General features: G+C 47.0%; 1 protein-coding gene and 1 non-coding gene across 4 annotated transcripts in view; one reads left to right on the forward strand and one right to left on the reverse strand.

The window, feature by feature from the left end:
* On the reverse strand, window positions 1-87 carry TRNASTOP-UCA (transfer RNA opal suppressor (anticodon UCA)). Its single transcript has one exon. It is a non-coding gene; the product is annotated as a tRNA-Sec (tRNA).
* A 341-nt stretch (window positions 88-428) lies between these two features.
* LOC119164125 (uncharacterized) overlaps window positions 429-17,874 on the forward strand; it is a 47,219-nt gene continuing 29,773 nt past the window's right edge. For all 3 annotated transcript variants that reach the window (XM_037416232.2, XM_075871025.1, XM_075871024.1), the window contains exons 1-3: window positions 429-1,520; window positions 5,429-5,867; window positions 10,238-10,375. In XM_037416232.2, the coding sequence (XP_037272129.2) occupies window positions 615-1,520; window positions 5,429-5,867; window positions 10,238-10,375 (1,483 nt within the window). In that variant the 5' untranslated portion in view covers window positions 429-614. The remainder of the gene's footprint in view (window positions 1,521-5,428; window positions 5,868-10,237; window positions 10,376-17,874) is intronic.

Consider the following 17,874-nt stretch of genomic DNA (forward strand, 5'->3'; position numbering starts at 1 on the left):
CGCCCAGAAGGTGGAATCGAACCACTCTGACGTCAATCAGCTACGGGTTTGAAGCCCGCACCCCGGACCACCGAGGCTCGTCTGGGCACAATGAATCATTGCGATCCAACTTATATACCTCGGTTTCTCAAGCGTTACTAAGGGTCCGGTGTGTGTCTGAATACACGTTAAGTTTGAAGCTAATTTCTAGGACTATACTCAAAACAAGTAATGCCACCACGTATGATAACATACGGCGCATATACCTTTATAATCAAGTGTTATTATAAATGCGATAATGTCAGTTAATTGAAAATAGTGTGTCAATGCGGGACCACTTCTCGCCTTGGCAGCGCCCCCTGCCGCATCGAGTTGGCGCTCGAGTCGTTTTTCTCGTCGTGAAGAACGAACGGCGCGGCAACTGCGTCATGGCGGATGATCGCACTGACCTCGGTAAAATAGCAGAACGCGTACGGTTTTCGGCATCGACTCCCAGAACCCGTTTCTTCGCGCCGGCAGCCCGCAAGATAAGTGCGCTTCATTAATTGGTGCAACGAGTGGTGAGCGCGACAAGTTTTGCAAACGATATAGGTGTCATACGAGTCACCACCAAGGCGCCCCGTCGCATCGCCAATATGGCGGATGCAGAGCCACAACAACAAAACCTCATGGTAGTTGGCGCGAGCGGGGGGCAGGGCGACGGCCCCTCGGTCGTAGACGGCAAATTGGACGGCGACGCGACCCCGGCGCCTTCGACCGACGTCTCTACCGCTGACATCCTGCAGCAGGCGTTCCAGGAGGCCTCGGCGGGAGGCGAGTACGACGATCAGGTGGTAACGTACGCGCCCGAAGCTGACGGCGTCGCGCTGCAGCCCCACGGTGGCGAAGGAGACGTCGCGGACGGCAATTTGCGCCAGGAGGCCGGCGAAGAAGCTCAGATCGTCGACAAGACGGCTCTAGTCGCCGCCGTGGACGGCGACGTGGCCGCAGGGGCCCACGATCCGGCCACTGTCAACAGTTCGGCGGGAAGCGACGTGTCTCCCGTACTAGCCGCGCAGGACTTGGCGGCGGACGCGGTTGAAGGCGCGGAAGGTGCCGCGCCCGTCGAAGCCGCCGCCGAGAACGGAGAGCTGTTGCCCGAGAACGGTGGTGGCGGCGTCGAGGGGGTCGCCTCCGCTGGCGGGGCCGAGGAAGCGGCCGAGGCGATGGCTGTGGACGCCGGAGAGCCGTCGCCAGTTCAGCAACAGGACGGCGAGATGGGGACAGCGCCGGACGAACGCGCACCCGTCGAGGACGACGCCGCTTCGGTGGCTGCCAGTGCTGTCGACGACGACGACGAAGAGAGCATCGATGCCGGTGGTCCCATCACGATTCAGGCGCCGGTCGCGCCCGCGTCGTCGCAGCCGAAGCAGAGTACGGCGCCCCTGGGATCGTCGGAGAACCCGATACAGATCATTCAGCAGGGCAACACGTACCACTCGACGCAGGTGCTGTCGTCCGAGCAGCTACAGCAGATCGCCCACGTGCTGCAGCAACAGCAGGTGAACTTGACGCGGCTCTCGTGTCGTTTGGTGGTTCGGTGCGTTGCATATTTCCCGCGCTTCCATGTTTCCGTGGGAAGACCGCCTTGTGGTGGCTCTGCGGGCAAGCTGAGCTCAAAGAAGTGTTCCTGTGTCTGTGTCTACGGCCTTTGTTCTCGAGTGCTCGACACCGGCGATACTAGAATTTTTGGGCATATTGCCGAGTTTTATTGTACTTTCACGGTTTCATGTACTTGCTTGCGTTTGGGCGCATGCTGGCTGCGAACGTGTTTGCGAATGTTGCGAAAGCGTGACTCCTGCCAGCTACACTTTCCGTTCAGCTTGTGAAATGCCAGCATGGCAGGGTTCCAAAAAAGATTGTGTATGTTACAAAGCAGTCAATCCATTAATGCTAGTAAACCATTTTCAAGGCAAACACAACGCACACTTCAGGAAAACTAACACAATGCATGGGCACTTTTCCCGTGTCAATCATCTGTATTTGCCTTGTGATGATGAATAATCAACTTCGAGATGTGCGAGTAAATGGTTCGTACTGAACTGGTAATGTGCCGCCTTCGATACTAAAAAAAAACAGTGCACACTGTCCTGTTACTCTATTTTGTATGTTTCACAACATGCTTCTCATTTGATATGATCGCACTGCTTGTTACGAAATTCGTAGTGGCAGGCAGCGTAGCCCAAACCAGAGGTGCACAGGAACGTTGAAACACAAACCAAAAGCTCATTTGTTCAGATCCATGGGACAGAGCCAAAGAAAATGCTGGGACCAACACCACACATTTTAGCAGCTTAAGCACAAACGAGGGCTGGTACTTAGGGAGGAGCGTGTTCATAACTGAATTGAATCATCAGTCTGATTTAGGCATCATCGGTGACCTATAGTCACCGTTTTCTGTTGGCTCTTCCCACATCCGTATGTTGAATAACCCTCAAAAACTCTTTGTTTGCGCTGCAGGCATTGGCTAACTGCATGTGTGTCAATTACAGTTTGCAGAGCTATCGCTCTTGTTGGCGCTGTTCAAGCAAGATGTCGGCAAAGTTTACAAAACTACTCAAGCCATTTCATTGCACCATAAATGGCAGAAACTAGATTATTCGGACTCCGCTCCAGTGCTAAGCATGATCTTGTTTGCGCTTTTTCGTTGCGACTGAAATAGCAAGAGATCCTCATCGTGCTTGAGTGGTACATGCGGGCCAGTTGGCCGTACGTCACCTTGGGAATGGCTGTAAAAAAAATTTAAGAAAATGTGGACAGACAGACAGTGATGCACACAGCAGGGGTGTTGGCTGTGTTGTGTGGGTTTATCCATGCTTTCTTAAATTTAGTTCTGCTGTTCTCAATGTCACCATCACACTGCACGAGTGTGTTGTCATAATGGAAGTTTTCCTATGTTCTATCCCCCTCTGCCACGTCAATCAAATTTCTTGGTCACAGCACTGGTCCAACTACCTGCCATGCAGGGACACCTTTCCCATTCTTTTGATATTCGTTCTGCAACTTTGATAAAACAACTGATGCTCTCTTTGACGCATCTCGAAACATCATGCCTTATTTGTTTCGGGCAACTACGAGTCCGCCTTTCACTGAGTTCGCTGCGCAGCACATGGCTATTTTGGCATAGCAAATGTGTGTTTTAGAACATGCATTACTCTTCCATCGGGCGATACTTTGTGACTACCACTGCTGAAGTGTACAAATGTTGGCGGTGAATTCTCTGGCATAATGGCAAATGCTATGTTCGGTTGTAGCACTAACGGTTTGTCACATTGTGTCACTTTTACATGAAAACTTCAGCTTTGTTGAGAAGTATGTTTTTCCGCTGCTTAGTTCAGTGTTGAGCTATAATGTTCTGAACAATCTTTGCGAACAAATAAGTGGTACTGACACAGAATTCCGCGGCCAAGATAGCCTTAGGAATCGATTCTAGTAAACATGAGTATAACATTCTGTGTAAAATATCAACAGCAAATATAGCTTGGAAGGTATCTTACATGAATTTTGAAGGTATTGACACTCTCAAAAGTGACCCCATGGAGACCCCCCACACTTCTCTCACTCATGCCGACACGCTGCAGTCAATACAACGAGTTGTGATGACACAATAACCTCGATTTTTGTTTTGCCACATTTACTCAAGCACACTGGTATTCAGCAACTGCTTGTAAGCTCGTGGTCGCAGGGCATGCGTCGAAAGTTGTTCTGCCGCATTTACTCATGCACACTATTCAGAAGCTGCTTGTGGGTTTGTGGTCGTAGCGCATGTGTCGAAAGTATGGTGCTTGACGACAGTGCTGTTCCATTTCCTGTCGGAAAGGACTTCTTGATGTGGACCGTGCGAGAGTCGCCCAGTTCTGTGCAACGATGTGGTTGAGAGTTTCACCGGCTAGGCGGGGATAATGGCACTCAATCACTAGTTGTTTTTGGAGCTCTCTCAAACCGAAACTGAGATTGGCTGGCAATGAGGAGCCTGTAGTTAATTACGCCGCGTGTTGCAGTGAGCAGTGTGCCATGTAATGGCAAACAGGTCCCCAGCAACTTGGAAGCGTGGCAACACATTGTAGCAAAGAAACGGGAGGTCATAATTTTTTGTTTTGGTACTTAACATGTTTACCTACGTATGTTCATCATATTGTTTCATTTGTTCGTAAAGATACAACCTCGTTATAATAGAACCATCTGTGAGCTAGCAGTCAGGTTCATTTTTCTTGACCCTTGAGTCAAGTGCATGCTGCGCATGTTTACACAACCACCCGAGCTGTTCAACTTGGCTCTGCTTGGTGCCCACTGTCCAGAGGCAGGCTTCGAGTGGCTCATATCGTAAACCATGATTTTGTGAACAAGGAAAAAGAGTGTAAAAAAAAAAAAAAACGCCAGCAGGTTCAACCACAGCCTTTCAATCCCAAGCCTTTAATGCTCTCAGGTAACACGTAAATGTTGCAAAACAGAATATAAAAGGTATGCCGCCGTCTGAAATAGCGCAACTTAACATAGTTTTTATGTGACATCGTGGACAGGTTCTCTGTACTGGGTTTATCGAAATGGTGGCAGCTCTTAAATTTTGTCTCATTAGAGAGTTTCAGTGCAGGAAATTACACGGAGCTGTTTGTTCTTTTGTTATCTCCTCCCCTTCTATTCACGAGTGGCAGTACTGGGGGGGGGGGGGGTGATGAGCTTTGAGAGATCGGTCAAGGAGACAAAAATACAAATAGCACAAGCGGACAATCGCTGTAGTTGTCGTTCAGTTTAGCTGATATTGAACATTACCGGTTGCCTGTTATGGTGTGTGGTTGTAACAGCAGGAAAACTATCACCAAAGCGGCAGATTGACTGCATGAAGTGATACGATTGAGCAATTCGGTGTTCGTCGCTAGTTGTGTAACGTGGATGGTTTAATAGCATGAAATGAGTTTTTTGTCACAGTAGTACTAATCACATGGTTTGCCTTAGATGAAATTTTGGCGAGGTCATAGCTGAGTCATGTTACTTATTAGTAATAAAGAACTCTAGATTATAGCTATTTGTGAAGCTGCCAGTCAATTACGTAGCTTTCTATTCATTAGTGGTGAGGCCAGGAACCTTAAAAGTTAGTGCTCCTGTGTGTTCATTATTTCATCCCTTTCATATGGCTTAGTCTACAGGGTGCTGAAATACTTCTAAACTAGTAGAGGGGAAACAACATGCATTGAATGGTTGAAAATTTTCATTGAAATAGCTGAAATTAAAAAGGTTGAAATTGAATGCTATAAACATATTTTCAGAAACTTGCTTTTGGTGGGTTGTGGATACTTGGGGAACAAACACCTTGGCGCTTGGAGCACTCGAAGCCATTGTGACTATAAATGAAGACTATGAAGCTCGCTGAAATCGCCGCACATCCTAAATTGTGCCTTATTGTTTCCTGCAGGTTAATCGGGCCATCCAGAATGGCGGCTCCGCGGTGGTGTTCAACCCGCAGACCAACACTCGCATCATCTACCGGGTCATCTACCCGTCGGAGCTGGGCAAGCAGACGACCTCGCGGCCCACGACCACGCGGGGTCGGGGTTCGTACTCGGGTCGAGGTAGGGGTCGGCCGCGTGGCCGGGGTCTCGCCAGGCGGGTCGTGGAGGAAGACGACCCGCGTAGCGAAGGGCCTGAGCTCTCACGCGAGGAGAAGGAAGAGAAGAAGAAGCATCGGCCACGTACACGTTCGGGCCGCATCTCCAAGCCGCCCTCGTACATGGTCAAGGACTACAAGCGCATCCACCATCTGGATTTCGACGATGAGCCGTACGACGACTCAGACGGTGGCTACTCTGATTACCAGGTCAGCGACGACGAGGATCGCAATCGGCGTTCCACCGGTGAGTCATTAAGACTGTCCCCATGGCAACTACTATTAAATACAGGTTAGCACATATGGTGGTCATAGTGTTAGTAGTGCTGCTTGGTAACATTGTTCTGGGTCAGGTGTCGTGTGGCTCATCATTTTTAACTAGCTTGGGGCACTTAAAGCAGCAAAGTAGTTAGGACTGATAAGTTGATCTCTCTTCCATAGGAAATTGTCGTAATAGTGTAGAGAGAGAGAAAAGCCTTTATGAAATGATGTTAGCCTGGCTATTTGCCTGGCCTGGCGTTCTATGACCTGCTACTTCAAGTTGCATGTCATAGTATTAGCTGCAGCTCTGTTGGGCACATAGTGTAACTGTTGAAGTTCACATCCCAAAACCACCACATGACAATGAGAGACAATGCAGTGAGGGCTGTGGAAGTTTGCACTACTAGGGGTTTTTTAACCCCTTGACTGCTTTAGACAAGCAGAGCTCGTCCTGCCCAAACTGTCACCCATCTACTTTGGACAAGCAGAACTCATTTTGGCTCAATAGCTACTCCTATCTAGTGTTCAAGCGGAGAAGTGTGCATTTACGACTTACATTGCATATCATCCACTCGATGGCAGCATTTGCTCGGGAATTCAGTTTTCTCTTGCGGCAGAATCTCAGTTCTTGTATGGAGAGATGGCGGGTGGTGGGCGGCGATCCAGGCATAGCTGGCTCGTGAACAGGAAAAAAAATGCTATGCGTTTTCGCCACCTTCTCCGAGGGACGGCGATTCGAGTACAGATATTTATCGTGTGCCCGGAAGTGACGACTGCGATGACGGTGAGACAAGTAGCTGCTCCGGTGATGATAAAGACAGCTCGGACACGAGCATTTCGAGTGAAGTCCAGTGAAGCTGCTTTGCGTTATTCCGTGTATTGAAATTTTCCACGCAGCCTCGAAATTTTCTGAGTGAGATGCCCCAAGGGTGCTTAGCCTACACAAGTGAAGAAAGATGTGAAGTCTGTAACTGTTTGGTTTATGAGGTTTTTAGATATTATTGGCCGTAAGTAGCTGGTTTCCTATGTATTGTTAATAAACTTTATTCCATTTATTTGGCTAAGTATGTGGTGAAAATATTTCTTCAGCATTGACTAGCTACTTTTAGTACAATCAAATTTGTAATCATCCATATAAAACAATAGGCGCTTTTTGACTGGAAAAAAAAAAAAAAGATGAGCAGTTAAAGGGTTAATGTGTGCTTATATCAAAGCAGACAAGCCTCTTACATTTTGCCTCCATTGAAAGTGTGGCTGCCACCGTCAGATCGGCAGTTCAGCACCACAGTCATTAGAACGCCGTAGTGAGTAGCTCTGTTGGGTGTGTAGAAATACGATTCGCAGTGTGTATTGCCATAAGGCTGACATGACAACTTTTGACGTGGATGAACGTACGTTCACGTCCACCATGACATATTGCTGATCATTTTTGGTCTGGTTCTACAGTGGCTTTAGCATAAGCTCAGTACCTTACGACACACAATGCTTCACATACGAGAGAAGCATATATTGTAGTGTGCGCCACGAACATGTAAACATGTTGTGCTACCTGCAAGCGTGCGTCTTTGTAAGCTACACGAGGGCCTTGCTGGTGTAGCATAACGTATCGCAGCAAAGTGCTGTGCCGCTCCTAGATGGCAGCACCATACCTGTCAAGATTGGAAAGATTTTACAATGTGTTTGCGCCAAGAAACCTGTTTTCATTCATAGCGTAACGGGCAGCGCGTCTGGCTTCGGCGATCGAAAACCAGTGTGCTCGAAACATAGTGGCAATTTCGATTTTGCTGAGTCTCTATGAAGTTCTTAAACTTTATTATCTGTTAAATGAACATTTTCTTGGCACAAATTGGGTGCTGCAAGGTTTTTGGAATGCAATTTTAATTTCTTTCGACTTAATGTCTGCATCTCGTGTCCGTTTTTAAAAAAAAAGTGCCCCCACTTCTCCGAAGGGAATCGTAAGGAAATGTGAATGCATTGCGTAGTGTCCGTAACGATGTTTTGCAAGTGAGAACTCAGCGTTAGAAGAATGTTTTCTTTTTTTTTTTCTTACACCGTGCAGCCAATAGCGCCGTTCGCTGCACGCGTCGTTTTTCTGTCGCAAGAAACGTGGTATGCGTTTCCAGCTCTACTAGCTAGCGTGCACGGTTGAAAAATAGTATGAACTGAACAAAACAAACAGTGTTCTCTGCTCGGCGTTGCCGTTTCACAGCGACGTCTCGAGCACACATTCCCAGATATTCTTGAGAGGTGCCCAGCCAGTGAACGGTCCATAATGAGGCGCGAGCGGATAGGAAAGTTGGGCGCTGGGAGGAAAGAGAGCGAACAGCAAGAGGGGCGACGAAGAACTAACTGCGCCTACCCTCTCCGACACTCTCTTGCACCACGTGCTCCGGTTTCTAAGGGCGAGGATAAGCGCGTGCACCCGCAGCTTTTGCTATGGGAGAGGGAGTGAGAGCGGAGGGCTAACACCTGCCGGGTGGATAACGTCGCATGCCTGACATAACCCAACTAAGAAATGCATTCGCATTTAAAAACTTGCCAGTGGCCTTTGGCTACCAATTGCATGGTCTGCAGACATTATAATTGGTGCTTCTCGCAGGCACGTTAGGGGCAGATATTATTGTAGCTGCTGTTTTGTGGCAAATTTGTAAAAATTTTGGTCCCTGAGAGGCACTAGCCGGGGGGTGCATGGTCTCCCTTGCATCTTCTCTGGACCCAAATAACTATGATGATGATCATCATCATCATTATGAGGTGGGTTGTAGTGAAAAGGAGGTGGTGATTGAATGGAAGCATATACAGATACTTAAGTAGGCAGACTGGTCGTAGAAATGTTTTTGTTTAGACATTTTTTTTGTTTATTTCTTCAGTGATCTTGATCAAACTGCTCAGGAATATGCAGTTTTTTCTGCTCATTTCAAATATATAATTTGTTTTCCTGTAACTCATCTTGTTCCTGAGATAGCTTAAGTTCATTCACTATTGTTTAAGGCTGCCATAGACACAAAAGCGTTAATTAAAAGTGATATTTAAGATATGCCAACATAGACTAATAACTATAGATTGAAACCATGCAAGGGTTTTTTTGCTTTTAGGCTTTTCTTGGTTATTTTACAGTAAAATGAGCTATTCATTTTTCAAAAGCAGTTAACATTGTGTTACAATTTTTATGAGTATAATTGAAAAGGCTTTTGCTCTAAATTATGCTCCCATACTTGCATTCTACATACGTACAGGTTTCCATTGCAAAAATAATTATAATTGTACCTGCCCTAGTTGCAGAGATATTGAGCCTTAAAAATTATACAGTCGTAAATTTACTTTTTTTTTAGAAAAATGAAAAAAAAAAACTGAGAACACACAGTTTCTTCAAAAAGCAACAATCATGGTGCACAGGTCTTGCAATCCTCGTAAAGGTGCTCATAAATTGGTTGTAGAGCTTCATACACATGTGCCGGCAAATCATGAAGAAGCCTCGATGCCGGTTCCCCATTTTTTTGCAGGTCCTGCATGTTAACAGCACCAAAAATCTGGACAGTTAGAATGACATTACAAAAAAAATTACCACTTCCTGGTGTGTGAAAATTTGCCGAGAGACAGAAAAATACTTGCAGAAGCCAGATATGTAAATTTTTCGAATTGATCTTTTTGTCACTTTTTGGTCCCTAAGACCAGAGTGCCCCCTCAAGAAAGATTCCACGATTCTCATGAAGCAAGGTTGTGCAGCAACAAAAAATATTGTATAGCTGGTTCATCGTTGATTGCAGAAAGCAGTAACGTTAGAAAATTGTGCGCACACTCGTACAGAAGCCGTGGAACACTTCATAACTCGTAAGCAATATCTGTCCGCACAATAGGAAAACAAAACTCTGTGAACAACCACTCCCATTTTACGAAAACAAAACTCTGTGAACAACCACTCCCATTTTCGTACCACTTGGCAACAGCACAAATGATGTGCTGTTGCCAATCAATCACCCGTTGCCGCTCTGGCGGGAAAAAGAGTACCACTAGGGTGTCAGGATCGTCGAGTCTCTGGCTCATGGATGTCAATTTATAGTTTGCACTAGTTGGTGCAGGCTCGTGTTGGCCTTTTAGGAGGAGGTTCTGCTGTGTTCTAATGTTGTGTCAGACTATAATTTGGGCATAGTTTATGCATGCAAACCTCATTATAACAAAGTCACACCTGCCACGAAAGTACTTCGTTATATCCAAAAGTTTGTTTTAATCATATATTTGTAACACTGCAACCTATGACAGAGCCATTCCTCACTTACTTCGTTATAGCCAATAATTTTTTATACTGGGTTTCGTTATATCAAAGTTTAAGTGTAGCGCCATTCTTTGCTGTTCCAGGTTATGGTGGGAGGCCGCGAAACTTCAAGTGTCCGACCTGCTCCAAGTCCTACATCGGTCGGGGCGGCCTGTGCCGGCACCTCAGGCTCTACCCAGACCACGGAAACCCCTCGGATGTTGACGAGATGGTCGCCCAAGGTAGAACAGTATTACTTCAGACCTATTCCAGACCGACGCTTGTTCTGCATATCCTTGGGTGTGATAAAGAGATGTCTGGCATGTCAAGGATGGCAAACAGCACAAACGGCGGTGCAAGCAAACAACAGACAAATGGGAGGCAGCTCTCTGGTTCATCCCATCATAACTGGAAGACTCGTAATAGAACGTTGTAGTGTGCGCGTATCTTGAAGGAGTATGGCCACTAGCGTGGGTCCGGTCTTAGCGAGCCGTAGGGCACGCGTTAACCGTCGCCATGGCGAGAACACAGTACTGCTCAAGGTCGCAACACTTAATTGCCTCCGGCAACACCAAAACGTAGTACAGCCCGTTGCAAAGGTGCAGAGGGAAAGCAAATGGGCTAATCCACGCCACGGCAAGAAACACTACACAGGGGTGCCGCGAGCACGTCGACGCGGTAAAAGTGATTCACGGAGACACCGGTTCCAAGGCCTTGTTGCTCGAGCGAGGGCAAAGGTGCTTGCGTTGGCTTCGGAGAGATACAAGTCGGCGTAGCTTGGCCACGCACTAGGACACCGTACCACTCTTCGGCCGAGCGTACGCAAAGGGTAACAAAAGGTGAGCGTTCGCCTCGGGCGCGGGGCGCCGTCCGCGAAGTCCGACGAGCCCCAAACAACGGGAGTCGACGAACGGAAAAGGGAATGCGTCCTCACCGCAAGCTGTCTCGGAGAAATCTGACTCACTTCCGATGCGCGTGCGCAAAACGTCCCGAGAGACCCCGCGCGCAGCGCCGCAGTCGACATTCGCTACCGGGTGAGAGGGGCTAAGCGTCACTTCGCTCTCCCAGCGCAGCAGACAGCGGAGGAGGGGAGTCATGTCGAGACATGAAAATGGTAGAAGAGGCAGCAAAGCCCGTGCAAAGGCAGCGGGCTAGCCTCAATTCTCACAACATATAGTAATATTGAAAACCTTCAATGCCGTCTCCTCACATTATGAAAAACTACACATTTCGTGTAAGTGTCCAAGAATGCTTTCCATATCACGCAGAATATGTGATCTAAATAATTTTCTTCTCTTTACCGCTCTTTGCGCAAACCATGGTTGATGTTAGTAGCACCTAGCATAGCAGGAAAAATGAGGGGTCGTTCTGAGCATGCGCTTTTTTTTTTTTAATTTTTAGTGCTTGTAAACCATTGCAAGTACTAGCAGTGTGAAAAGTTGAGACTAAAACTGGGAACAATCTTTTTTTTTTTCTTTTTTGTCAACAAAGCCCCCATCCTCATCTCCACACACTCCGTAGTGAGGCCACCATTAAACAGAACATGATCTTGAAACACATCCTAATGTTTGCCTCGTTTGAGTGTACAGCATTGCACTTTTACAGTCAATAGACCTCTCCCTGTTTGCAAACTGCATGATGTCGCAGCCCCGCCCACCATCCCCTCCTTCGGAGCAGGTGCTGGTTGGTAAGAAAGTTCGGTTGGTGGGATCCTTCTGCATGGCAGCGCTGCGTGTATGCGTTCCTTCGACAGATGTGTCTGTGATTTGCTATTCTCTACAGTCACAGCTTTTAAAGGGAAACGTTGCTGCATATGGTGGACAATTCTGTTGGGTTAACAAGTGGAAATGTGCTCGTCGTAGATGGCAGCCATACACATACTACAGCTAATGTTGCCACTGTGACATGAAGTTTAAGCGTTGAAAAATAAAAGAAAACTAGCCCCAAACACCGCACTACTGTACCACGCTCAGCCACCAGCGGGGCTGTTTTGCCAACCACCACCTCTATGTGCGCCGATGGCGTCACACTGTGACGTACCTTGGTAGAGGTCTGTTACCTGTGTTTGGGGATGCTAGCAACTTCCCGGACATCTCTGCTGTACAGTCCTCGTTATTGCTCCATCCATTATAATCTGGAAGACTGTTGCTGCGTTTGTTGGCTTTTGGCATCCCCCATACTGATACCTGAAATTGAGATCCCTTATTTTTTTCTTAAATGCCTTGGTTTAAACTGAGAAATTTCTGTTTAAACATATTTTAACATTTATCTGTTTAAACAGATGCAGCAGTTGTACTTCCATTGCATTTGCCTTCAGGTTGGGGCCCAGACTGGTTTTTGCACAGTAGCTACACACCTCATGTTTGGCTGATTGTCACTCACTTACTTGCTAACTTACTAAAGGCTCAACCTTTCAGTCAAGGTGGTGTGAGACATTGAATGTTAGTTTTCAAATTTGGCTGTACAGCAGCAGCAGTAAAAAATGTGGCTATAAAATTTGCACGGTATGTGAAAGGCGGGCGCAGGTTGCATTGGAGCTCACGTCTGGTTTGAAAGTGTGCTGTTAAGTTTTTCTACATTTGTACTTTTTCAAGATCGGCAAAGCATTGCAATTTTGCGCAAAGGCAGTTACTATTGCTCTACAAAGCTGGAGTCAAAATTGCGTGCCTACGAGAAAAACTAGGTTTGTTGCATATTTTTGCACTTGTAAATTTATTAAAATGGCCACTATGAATGGTTCTATTGATACTAAAGAGATACAGTGGCACCCAGGCTAGTATCAGTTGTGTACGTGCCACAAATTAGTACATGCGAGAATTTTTGTACGCTTATGCCTGATAGTTCACAAGAAAACATACACAGACGTTGAAAACGTTGTTTTGGCAGAAATGCAGAAATTATGTAGGGGTACTTGCACGTTACCTGTCAAAGGAAAAGGACCAAAAATTAGTTTTGAGACCACAAGTGCCCAAGTGTGATGTATTTTCCAACAGATGAACAGATCCTCCATTATCACATTATCACATTATTAGCAACACATTGACTAAGATTAAAAGCAAATAAAAGCACGATGTTTCAACCCCCCGTACGCGAGCCTTGTTGACCAGTGGCAAAGTCTTTTTCTTTTTTTACTTGTGACTAGGCTCCCATACAGAGGCCGAAACATGCTTTTATTTGCTTTCAATCAGAATCAGTGTGTTGTTTTGTCTTTATGTCTGTTCCTGACCAGACACATTTCCGTCCAACTGTTGATTTTAGATCCTCTATTAAGGGACTGCATAATCTCAATGTTGAATTTTTTTGGCCAAAGGAAGTCTCACCCTAACTTAAGGGGGCACACGGGTCTTTGGGGCCGAAAAATTGCCCAAAAACGCATTTTTTCAGATGTAATTTTTGAAATCTACAGGTATTTTTCTATTAGTTTGCTCAGTTTTTCCTCCGAAAAGTTGGTACTTGAACAGTAACAGCTACTTATAAAAGCCGTACGGGCCCGATTTGGCGAGATTCTGACGCCAAAATGGCAATATTTCAATAGCTCCCCGCCGCTGCGCCTGCGCCACGGGCAGTATCGCAGTGATCTAGCTCTCATTTGAAAGCGCGGTCTTCGGTCTTCAATTTCCTGCCACTCTGGCTCCTGTCCGCTCATTGGTAGAGTAGAAAACACGCGCCAAAAAAAGCAAAAATACGCGTTCCTATTCGCCGGCAAGCCCACGTGACTAAACAGCGCAACGCGATTGGCCGCAAGCGGTGTGTGTCGTCTGCTTCGCGCCGTCGGCGGCGCAGTCAGGCGCCATATTGCTTGGACTGAGAACGACGGATTAGCCAAGGATTGCGCGCGATGTGGAAAGCCGGAAGGAAATTCCACACAAGGAATCAGTACGGCAAAAAAAGAAAGAAGTCGCTCCTCGAGAACTTCAAAGGCCGTTCCGCGTCAGCGAGGAGCGCTGAACGAGCAAGCGACTCACCTTCCGTGGCCAGCGGCAAGGCCCCTGATAACATAGGCCTAGCACCTCCGCCGCCGCCCGCTCAAGATAACGCATCCGGCAGCGGCCGCGTTCGTCTTGACACAGCAGTGCTGCACCCGTTAGAAGTGGCAGAAGTGCGTCGCAACGCCGAAAACAAGCTGCAAGAGCTCGCTTCAACTGGAGCAACACAACGCAAGTGCGGCCTGTTAGCCGATATCGACGATGCCGCAGCCATGCCGCTGGACGAAACACGGTTTTTGATCGTGAGTTTGGACCAGGTGAACGAACTGATGCGTGCAGTGAAGTGCAAATTGTGCTCCGGTGATGTAAACATCGGCAAAGAGGACAGGGAGTACGGCCTTGCCGTAAAGCTAGTGCTTACGTGCGCGACCTGCGGCGATGTGTCGGTGGCATGGAGCTCGCCGCACGTTGACGGCGAGAGCAAGGCAAAGCCGTTTGCCATCAATGTTTTGGGCGCGCGCGCTATGCAGTCTACTGGCAATCAGCAAACGGCATTCAACGACGTTTTTTCATTGATGAACATTTCTTCGCGTGGCCTGCACAACAAAACGTGGCAGAGCTACGTGAAGACGAAACGGACGCCCGCAGCTGTTCGTGCGTCGGAAAAGCTGACCGCGGAGTGCGCGCGATCGGTTCAAGAACTGTACGCGGAACTGGACCTCGGCAACCCGGGCAACATCGCTGTGTCGTACGACGGTTCCTGGATAACGAGGGGACACTCGTCGCACATCGGAGTCGGCACAGTTATCGAGTTGTTTACGGGGCTTGTGCTCGATTATGTCGTGCTCTGCAATTTTTGTGCCGGCTGCGAGCGGGCGCCTAAAGAAAGTGACCCGTCCTACGACGAGTGGAAAGCGAACCACCAATGCCAGAAAAACAGCACAAAAAAAGCTGGGGAGATGGAAGTGGAAGCTGCCCTCATTCTGTTTCAGAGGTCGTGGGAGCGTCATAAGCTGAGATACACTACAGTTCTTTCTGATGGCGACTGCCGCACCTACCCTGCTTTGAAGGAAGCAGATGTGTATGGTTTTATAAAGGTAACCAAAGAGGAATGTGTGAACCACGTCCAGAAGAGGATGGGCACGCAATTGCGCAATCTCCCCAAGCAGAGGCCAGCTGGCTCTGAGAGCCTCAGTGGTAGGGGGCGGCTGACTGGTGACCTGGTTAACAAATTGACCTCTTACTATGGCTGGGCCATCAAATCTCACAAAGGGGACGTGCCAGCCATGCACAATGCTGTGATGGCCACATACCACCATGTGACGTCCAACGATGCCGTGTCCAACCACAGCCTGTGCCCTACAGGTCCTGACTCGTGGTGCCGCCAGAACGCTGCCAAGGCCAGGGGTGAGCCGGCCCCCTAACACCGCTACAACCTGCCGCCGCATGTCTCTGAGGCCTTGCTTCCAGTGTACGAACGCTTGGCGGGCAAGAAGCTGCTGGAGCGCTGCCAGCGAGGCAAGACTCGGAACAGTAATGAAAGTCTCCACTCTGTGATTTGGTCGCTGGCCCCGAAGGAGCGCCATGCATCACTGCACAGTGTAGAAGCTGCGGTCGCCGAGGCAGTGATGAGGTTTAATGCCGGAAGTCAAGTAACATAATCCAAGATCCTCAAAGAGCTGTGCTTGAACCCCGGCCTACTGAGTAGCAAACGCATGGCTGAAAAAGACCGCCGCCGAACCAGGGACTCTACCCTCAGGCGTGCGTCTGCAGAAAATGTGCAGTGGACGCTCAAGAAGCGGCACCTGGATGCCAGCAGTCAAGGGGACTATGCTTCTGGGGCCTACTAGTCATTTTGCTCCAAAAATGTACAGAATGTTTTACCGTTTACATTAAACATGGCACCGTTGTGTTTTTTGCCATTTTCTCAAAATGCATATTTTTGACGTTTAGGAAATTCTTGAGAGGTACATCTCGGCATGCGGTGCAGCTAGAAAGATAATTTCTTTTGCATTGTCAAGCTGAATGTTTAAACCTTGAAGTAAGGGAAACAGATTTTGCATTTCACGTTTAAATAATTGTTTAACTAACTGGTTAGCAGGCATACTTTAAACCGAGAAATTAGAATTGATGTAAGCTTGCATGTGTGATTGCCAGACAAAAAAACTGCTTCTGTCATTTCATTGTCCACAACTTCTAGCATCTATTCATGCCATGCTGGTAATTTTTTGTTGACTAGTTTTTTTTTTCTATTGTTCTCAAGAACAATCACGAAAGATGATTAATTAGCTTACATCAAAACTAATTAGATATTTGAAATCAGCTAAAAAAACTGAACAAGCCCATGGAGTTTCATTAAAATTGGTTGGAAAGCAAAAAAAAAGTTTTTAAGACCAGTGTGCCCCCTTAAGGTCGTGAAATCAGCATGTATACTACGTAAGGGGAGATGCGAGTTGAAAAACAAAAGTTTTTTTCCGAAATCACATATTTTTCGTTTTCATTTGCTTTCAAAAGTTTACTTTCTCTAATTTTATGACAAAAAGAAAAAAAAACGGAAGGTTGTAATTGAACTTAAAGTAGGTTAAAGTGGCTGTTAACACTTTCCTGTCCACGCCTATCCTCATCAACAGTATGCTGCTGATGGCTTCAATAAACATTTTCTCGCATTCAGAGCGCTCTGGGGCAACTAGCGCCATCCAGTGCATAAAAGTAAAACTCTGTAGTTTCGCATTTGTGTTTTCTTTTTTCATCCGGGGGGGGGGGGGGATTTTTAAAGCGCCTTTTAGACGTCACGCTAGACGAGCGCTCGTAGTTTCTAACACGACGTCGACATCGCACGTGGCTGCCTCTCGAAAACGGTGAATTTCAACGGATTCTGATGAGTCTGCATCAGAATTTTGTGATGGTGGTAGCAGCGATGACTCGGGAAATGACTGATTCATCAGAGTTTAGCACGGACGGTGAAAGTGCGTCAAACAGCCCCGGAACGACGACAGGTATCCGTCGGTTCGGTTTTCTACTCCGAACCGTTTCATTGCGGCGGCGATCAGATCTAAAGACATCCAGCGTGTTCTAAAGGTCGTAGTTCTTATCTGCAGGGTGTAAACGTCGTTCGAATGGGATCAACTGTTGGCGGCGGCACAGAGAGTGGAGTTCTGCGCGAGAAGACAGCCGGGTGTTGACCTCGGCATTGCGCTCCGCAGTGCCGTGCGGCACTTCATAAGAGCCACTATGGCTAACATTTTCTTTTGTATAAAATTAACTTGTACAGATAGAAAGTTCGTATTTGCAGTAATGTTGCATATACCATTCTTCTTTAAAATGTATATTTGGAAATTTTTTTAGGTTGCATTGGTGCAAAGCAGCATCCATGGTTTTACGGAGTTTTCTCGTTTTTCTTGCAGATATTTTCATTAAATATTTTGTATAAAAAATTTTCAGAAATATTTGTTTGAAAATAATATCATTAGAAAGCACAATCCTTGTGCTACAAATTGGATCTATACATTATAATATAAAGCATTTGGTGTAGCAGGGAAGAAATTTGTTTACTAGACCACCCAAAAACTGCTTATTTTCCTGCGGACAGGAAAGTGTTAAAGAGCACAATGTGGCTATTAAAGAACTAATAAGTGCTCATTGTCCAAAGTTGCCTGGGAATGGTCACCTGGCTGCTTACCATTGCATTTCACCTGAGGAGTTCACTGAAGCCACATGCTCAAAGTAACCGTGATTGCAATGCTCTCATGATGGCAGAAATCATATTAAACAACATATCTTTTCCGTATGGATGAGCTCTCACCTATACTTTCAAA

The sequence above is a fragment of the Rhipicephalus microplus genome, chromosome 8, assembly GCF_043290135.1.
Source record: "Rhipicephalus microplus isolate Deutch F79 chromosome 8, USDA_Rmic, whole genome shotgun sequence".
In the NCBI taxonomy this organism is placed as follows: Eukaryota; Metazoa; Arthropoda; class Arachnida; order Ixodida; family Ixodidae; genus Rhipicephalus; species Rhipicephalus microplus.